The sequence below is a fragment of the Amphimedon queenslandica genome, unplaced genomic scaffold (genome assembly GCF_000090795.2).
Source record: "Amphimedon queenslandica unplaced genomic scaffold, v1.1 AMPQUscaffold_13134, whole genome shotgun sequence".
Lineage (NCBI taxonomy): Eukaryota > Metazoa > Porifera > Demospongiae > Haplosclerida > Niphatidae > Amphimedon > Amphimedon queenslandica.
Window position 1 is genome coordinate 75,576 of NW_003546630.1, and position 8,217 is coordinate 83,792.

General features: G+C 33.0%; 1 protein-coding gene and 1 long non-coding RNA gene across 5 annotated transcripts; both read left to right on the plus strand.

The window, feature by feature from the left end:
• Positions 1-5,567: 5,567 nt before the first annotated feature.
• LOC109585030 (uncharacterized) lies at positions 5,568-6,307 on the plus strand. The gene is made up of 3 exons (XM_020000955.1): positions 5,568-5,895; positions 5,948-6,068; positions 6,113-6,307. Exons 1-3 carry the CDS (start codon positions 5,810-5,812, stop codon positions 6,206-6,208), a joined length of 303 nt encoding a protein of 100 aa, XP_019856514.1. The 5' UTR covers positions 5,568-5,809; the 3' UTR covers positions 6,209-6,307.
• A 16-nt stretch (positions 6,308-6,323) lies between these two features.
• On the plus strand, positions 6,324-7,028 carry LOC109585031 (uncharacterized). Of its 4 annotated transcripts, none has more exons than XR_002186281.1 (3): positions 6,324-6,359; positions 6,408-6,922; positions 6,970-7,028. It is a non-coding gene; the product is annotated as an uncharacterized LOC109585031 (long non-coding RNA). The 4 variants fall into 4 exon arrangements; XR_002186280.1 differs by having other exon boundaries at positions 6,408-6,774; positions 6,836-7,028; XR_002186279.1 differs by having other exon boundaries at positions 6,408-6,482; positions 6,553-7,028.
• Positions 7,029-8,217: the final 1,189 nt, after the last annotated feature.

Here is an 8,217-nt window from a genome sequence, read left to right on the forward strand (position 1 = left end):
CACACCCACCACGTAAAGGAGCGTGGGCGGGTGGTTGCTAAGGCTTGTTATTTCTCCAATACAACGTGTATATAAGAAATGTAAGTATCTATGTGTGGACATAGCCTGGGGACTTCGCCCCCAGGTCGTTAACAATTATAACAATAAAGAATTCTCTCCTAGTCATTTGTGATAAAATTTGGCCTGTGATCAAAGGCTATAGCCTTTGGTACATTGTAGTTGGCCCAATTTTTGAGCAACTTAAAAAATTCATAAAAATCCAAATTTGATCAGAATTAGCTCAAAGTTGATGCACAGCATAAGGGCATGTATATGTACCAGAAAAAAATATTAAAATGGAGAATTTTCTTCTAGCTATTTTTGACGAATTTGGCCTGTGACCAAAGCCTATAGCCTGTGGTCATTTGACCAATTTTAGGCAACTAGTTCATGGGACACGTACATGAGCATGTATATGTATCAGAAAAAATTATAAAAATAAAGAATCCTATGTCATGCATGTGTTCTATGAACACATGCATGACATACATGTCATGCATGTGTTCTATGACCTGGGGGCAAAGCCCCCAGGTTGTTAATTAGTACATGGAATTTGATGAAATACACAAGAACAGCTTCATTATGGATTGTCAGAAGTAGGAAATGAGCTGCAAGCTATGCCAGCCATAATGACTCAGATGTCTTCTGACTATTATGATTTATAAGCACAATCCATCACAGGTAAAGAACTAAGTCTAACAGAGATATCATCTACTACAATTGTGCACATGATATCACTACTATTTTGTGGGGAGTTTGCTATGATGATAGCAAGTCATTGTACATGTACACTAGCTAGTACAGGTAGATAAATGAACAAATTCTTAGTATGTAGTAGGTAGTATGTAGATGAAGTCATAAACACAGATTTGTACTACAAGTACAAATTTAAAAATTCAAAAAAACATTTTAATTTAATATAAAAGTGCATGCACGACTGCAGGTGTACTTCTTAGAATTCCAAATTTGTACAAGTACAAATCAATCTTCCTCATAAATAGAAAGCAAAGCAGTTGCAATCACACAGTCACTCTAACTAATTCTCCTTCTCTCCAGCTTTTATAATGTAATGAGGTATATCCTTTTCTTTAATAATTATTATTCTTATTTAATGTAGTACTTTTGTATTATATCACTAAAACCTGAAGCCATAGACATAAAGCACATACAATATGTAATATAACATTTTTGATATTACACTAGTAATAGGTATCTGAATTGTAAATTAACGTAAAACGCCTTGATTTGGTGGAATTTTATTTTAGCAATTGCCTGGCATTTTGCAAGCAAAATTACCAATATTAACACTGCAAATCATTAATGGGCATGCACAATAAAGCTACACAAAATTGCCAAATTAAGAACCGCCAATTACAATTTTAAAGCAAAATTGCCAAAATAAAACTCCACTGACCAAAGAAAAGTGCTATACAGTAGTAGCTGACAGTGATAGTGACTTAGTGCATGAATCACTACAAGTGTTTTGTTTACTCTGTTATAAACCATTGCATACATTATGTGTAGTAATAATGAGGTTATCACCATTTGTTGAATGTACAGTCACCCTTACGTCTGTGATTGTACACATATTGGCTTATCATGCAAGCATTGCTGACCATGCAGTCGTCCATGGTAAACAATGAACAAGATTAGAGAATGGAGTAGGAGGGATTAGAGAAAATGATTTAGTTTAAAACATACAAAATTAAACCGCTACAAGTTATGTGTATATTCTTTATAATTAGCTCATTTTCTCTTCAAGGAATTATTATTATAGATCATAAATTGAGAATTAGTAAAAATGACACAAACACCATCAATTATCACAACTACGCATCAGATTTCCATATTTGGGGAACACATAGCCCATGTAAGTCATCACTCGCAGCCTGCAAGTATACACTAGTCAGTCAGTACAGACAGTAGCTATGTCTCTCCTGCTAGTTGTTGTTCTCTTATTCTTCAGTAGCTCCTGCAGTGTCTCCTCTGGTCAGTATTATGTGTCTGATGACTGCAGTTCAGTTACTCAGTCACCTTGTAATCCTTTATCAGTGTATGCTGGGAATATGTCTCAATACAATAACACCATCTTCTACTTCATTGGAACTAGTGTCATTAACTTTACTGTCACAATGGACTCAGTACAGAATATAACTCTACATGGACTGGACCAGTCTCCTACTATCTACTGCATATTAAATGATTATTATCAAGGAAATAACTTTATAACAGTCACTACCAGCAGTCACGTCAGTTTTAGTAGCATATCATTCCTAAAATGCTACATACATCTTAGTTTTTCAAGTAATATCACAATTACTGGTTCTACTATGACTTTTGAAAAACTGAGATATTTTATTGATACAAATAGCTCAGTGACACTCTTAAATGTTTTTGACTGTAAGATAGTATCTTCAACTTTTAATAATGTGCCTCCACCAACTATTGAGTATGATCCACCTCCAGTGTGTTACAATGAATTACGTCATTACTCATTAACACTGACTAATGTTACTGTGACTAATGGCTTTGGGTCGTTAAGCATTAATATGAAACATGGTACCTCATATAACATATCAGTTGTTATTGATAATGTTAAAAGCATCAGCACAAAGGGTATTGATCTTTCTTTCAGTGAATCTCTTTTTTCTCTGCATATTATCAATTCATCAGTATCTAGATGTAATCCAGGTACAGGATTTCTTTTTTATTTTGATACGTATTCATGGATATCAAAAAATTGTAATATTAAAGGTGTTGAACCCAAATCTACTATTGTAATTGAAGACTCTCAATTTTACAAAAACTATGAAGGATTAAGTTTATACTTTCATAAATTAAATATCCATCACATTGCTGTTACTGTTAGGTCATGTTCAATACGTGACAATAATGGGTATGGTTTACTCATTAATGGACATTTATCAACATCAATTTGTATCAGTGTTATAGATACTGAACTTGTTAGGAATTGGAGAAATGAGATATTATTCTGCCTTTCTATCTTTCTTAAGCTTAGTAACATTACTGTTACTAATACTCTAGCAATAGGACTGGAAATTACATCCTCAGTAGTAACTGTAGAAAATAGATTAGTATTTGAGAATAATACTGGAGTAGTTGGAGGAGGAATGGCAATAAAGGGTTCATCTGTTGTGGTCCTATCACCATCAGCTAACTTGGAGTTTATTGACAATCATGCATCTCTTGTAGGAGGAGGAATTTATATTGATGAGAACAGTAAATTTCAATTTAAACAAAATTCCTGTTTTATACCTCTTACATTAAAGGATAATACTGCTGGAGTAGCTGGGAATGATATATATGGGTCTAACTTTTCATTTAATTATTTTAATTTGACAAATGCTAAAGCTAGTGTATCAAGCAATTTTCGATTCTTTTTTTGTGATCCTAACAGCAATGAAACAATACCAAGTGATACTGAGAGCAATGGAACAACATCAAGCACACAGAATCATGATAAATATGAGCAACAAATATTTCGAGGTCAACCACTGAAATATAATGTTGCTTTTTTTGTATTCAATTTAGATACAGTTGCATCTACCATAGATTTTGCTCCTACAAATGGAACAGTATTAATAGGAATAGATAAACTACCAATGACACAAGTAAGCATAACTGGTAACTGTTCCTTGATCAAATACATATCATATAACCTCACATACACAAGACATGAAATCATTTTAGAGATCTTAAACTATTATTACAGAATTCAAACACAATTCATTCTTCATGATTGTCCCATTGGTTTCAGTGTAAACAGTTCAGGGGTTTGTGATTGCATTGCTCCAAGAGAGAATGTGACATGTGACATAGATAGTCAAAGCATTATACACAATGGTCTACTGTGGATTGGAACATATGATACCAGTACACCTTTCAATGCTAATGAAACCAATCCTAATACATGCATTATCAATGAGGACTGTCTCCTCTATTGTTCTCCTAATCCTGTTACCTTTCAGTTGAATGACACTGATACTCAATGTGTGGACAATAAAGGAGGAAGAATGTGTGGATCATGTAGAGATGGATACAGTCTACTAATGGGATCAAACAAGTGTGGACAGTGTCATAATAATTACATGATGATAGCTTGGATTGCTCTGTTTGCAGTGATGGGTGTACTACTTGTGGTTCTACTGATTGCTCTCAATTTAACAGTATCAGTGGGTACACTCAATGGTCTATTGTTCTATGCTAACATTGTCAAGTTATACGAGCCAGTCTTTTCAAGGAAAGGAGCATTACCAGTCTTGAGTCAAGTGATATCATGGATTAACTTAGACTTTGGGTTTGAAATATGCTTTTACAATGGTATGGACAGTTATGCTAAACAATGGCTTCAATTTGCTTTCCCTCTCTACCTGTGGATCATTATCATTATCATTATACAATTGTGTAGGAGATATGGTAAGATATCAAGATTGATGGGGTCTCATGTTGTTCCTGTTCTTTCTACACTTACTTTTCTCTCATATACTAAACTAGTACGTACTATTGTTATTGTACTACACAAGCATGAGGTAACTCTTCACTGTGCAAACGAGTCAGTAAAATCTGTTAGTTTATGGTATGAGGATCCTAATGTTGAATATGCTAAAGGGAAGCATGCTGGACTACTTGGATTTGCCCTATTGGTATCTGTTTTCTTTGTCATACCATACACACTGTTCCTTTTATGTCATCCAGTACTTGAGAAGCATCTGTCACATTTTAAATTGTTTAAGAGCTGGAGTCATTTCAAGCCTATTATTGATGCTTATAGTGGTCCAATGAAAGATGATTATCGGTTCTGGCCTGGTCTACTGCTAGTGACTAGGATACCATTACTTTTAATTGTCACCTTTTTGCAGAATGAATCACGTGTCTTGCTATTGGCAGTAGCAACTATTATCCTCTCCCTTAGCTTTATCTTTGGTGGTGTGTACAGAAGGAAATTAAATAATATCATTGAATTTTGGTTTCTCTTAAACTTGTGCATCATGGCTTCTTTATCCGTAGCCTTTACTGATGACAGTAAAGTATTGATCTGGTACAATTCTTGTTTATCTGTTTTTATTTTTAGTTTCATTTTGATTTTTGTTTATCATCTTCACCTGCAGTTTTCACATATGAAATGTTATCATGCTCTAATTAAGAAGTTATTCAAGAAACAAGATGAAGATGATGATGATCAAGATGTCACCAAATCTCATAAAACTGTTGATCAACAAATGAGAGAAATAGTACCAAGTTCTACTAATGTTAAACTCAGCAATGATAATCGTGAATCAGTTGTTGATTTGTTTTAATCATAGTCTTTAGTAATTTTTGCTGCCACTTCTATTTTTAGTATTTTTAGCTACTTCAGTTTTTAATGTAGTAACTATTTCATTACTATTATAGATGTTCAGTATGTGCCATGAATTAGCTATTTTTGTAGCTTATATTTTGTTTTTAATAGATGTTTCCTTTTATAAACTATGTCAATAATATGTAGTTGTTAGTCAATTTATGGGGCATTTAATTTGTTACAAAGTCTGCATTGTACGTGAACAACGTATTAATCATTATCCTAGTTCTAGACATACATATAAAGAGCAAATACAAGAGCTTTACTATCAATTGGTTGAGTATAGCTGTAAAAATAATGTAATTTAAAACAATGTCAATATGTCAATGATGGCTCAGTATAATGTAATTTTTGAAATTAGATTTATAGTTTGAACTATTGTGTTATTTAGGAATTAACACAACAAGAGCCATGCCCATCAATGAACACATCAGAAACAAAATTAATGTTGAGGACAGTATATCATCAATAGCACCACTTATTTATAATTCTGAGTAGTGAGTACAGTACTAATACTGGCAGTGATGTATCTATTACTTTTGCTGTTAGTGACACTGCTACTGCTGCTAATCCTACTAATGCTGATCTTGTTAAAAGGACGAATACTACTCCTCTACCTCCTGCTGCTCAAACTGTCATATATGATAAAGTTACTGGAGATATTAATAAGGTATTAACATTAAGTGATGTTTAATACTTAGCATTGTCTTGTAGAGAGGAGGAGGTGTCACTGCTTATCAGCCATCTGAATCTGATGACATGTTAGTTGATAGTGTTATTTTATCTTACTCTCTGATTTTGATTTTATAGTTCTGCTATTCTTCCTCCTCCTTCCTATGATGATACTGTTGCACAAAAACACAGTGCCACCGTGAGCACCAGTTCTCAGTTTGTAGCACCAGTTGCTGATGCAACTGGTGCAGTTGCTGATGCTGCTGTGCTGTGGTTCATGGACATTATGGTATTGATATGAATTTTAGCATCATTTAATATTTATTTTATTACACAGAAAAGTATCCACCAAAAAATGAATATGATTATGATATTAATACTCCAGTAGAAGATGATACTTGCTCCACTGATGGTAAGTATTGTAAATTTACTAACATTACAAATTGTAATGTTAGTAAACATAATATTCATCATTTTTGTAGCTGAAATTGTGCAGCCAAATACAACATCAGTCCCTTTAAACAGAGCTGATGTATATGATTGTAGCGGATCAATTACTAATAATTATAATATCAATGAATGTGAATGAAGTTTTACCTATTCACTTTCCAACAGAAAATTCCTTTATTGATAAATCACTGAGTGTTGAAGAGAAGCCAGGAGCACTTGTAACAGACATTATGTTAAACAATTCTACTGAAGTGGTATAACAATTAATATTATTTTTATGACAAACTCCATTGAATTATTTTTTATTATCAACAGGTTGCTACAAGTTGTGAAGTAATGACAAGTAATGAATACAGTACACCAAATGTTTCTGAAGATTATTCAGATTATAAAAATCATGGGGTGAGTACTATTTTAAATAAGACAGTACTTTATTTTGTTTAATTTAGGTACCAGAAGTAATGCAACGCACTGGTAATAAAGTAAACTTACTAACACAAATTTTTCAGTATTTTTTTATAGTAGTGTGAGCAATCTTTGTTGTGTTGTGTGTCCATATAATCACCAAAGTTTTATTTTATATTTTGTTCTGTACATGTATTCAATATTTATGTTTCATTGCTGAATGCATAAAGCTGGTTTTTATATATTGATCATAGAACAGGCTTACAGTTAAAACAGTTTTTTATAATACTATTCACAGATATTTTATGTCCAAATAATACAGGGAACATTGGCCAAGTTTTGGAGCAAATTTAAATATTTATAAAAAAATCAACTTTGATTGGAATCAGCTCAAACTTTCTACATAAATAAAAGTATATGCATCAAAATACATTATAAAAAATTAACACCTTTTCATTTTTGGCAAAATTCAGCAAATAGCCTTGTACAGGGGCCAAGGGCTTTGGTTCAATTTTGGAGCAACTTTATAATTTTTAAAAAAATCAACTTTGATCAAAATTAGCTCAAACTTACTATAAAACATAAGTACATGTACATGCATCAGAAAAAATTATAAAAATTGAGAAGTCATTTTTGGTGAAATTTGGCCAATGACCCTGTACTACAGTACAGGGACTTTGGCTTAATTTTGAAGCAACTTTAAAAATTTGTAAAAATCTCATTTTGATCAGTACCAGTTCAAACTTTCTACACAACGAAAAAATATGTAAAAATAAAAATTTCTACTAATAATTTTGGAAAAAATCACCATTTATATGGTATTTCGCTTGCAGCTCATAGTCTACTTTTGACAATTCATAATGAAGCTTTTCTTGTATATTTAATAGTTTAATTTTGTGTTCTAACACTATTAAACAAAACAAGCGTAACAGGGTAAAAAATATTCCTATAATTGATTTCACCCCCTTGCAAGTACAACTTGGTCGTTATTAAGACTTATAGAGGTTCTCTCTACCTTATAATGCTTCTAGAGAAGTATTTAGACGGTATCTCTATGCTCTCTTGCTGTTAGAAAGCTCTTAACTTTGTCCCATGTGTAAGCCTCCATTTTGTTTGCCGTGACCACACCCACCACGTAAAGGAGCGTGGGCGGGTGGTTGCTAAGGCTTGTTATTTCTCCAATACAACGTGTATATAAGAAATGTAAGTATCTATGTGTGGACATAGCCTGGGGACTTCGCCCCCAGGTCGTTAACAATTATAACAATAAAGAATTCTCTCCTAGTCATTTG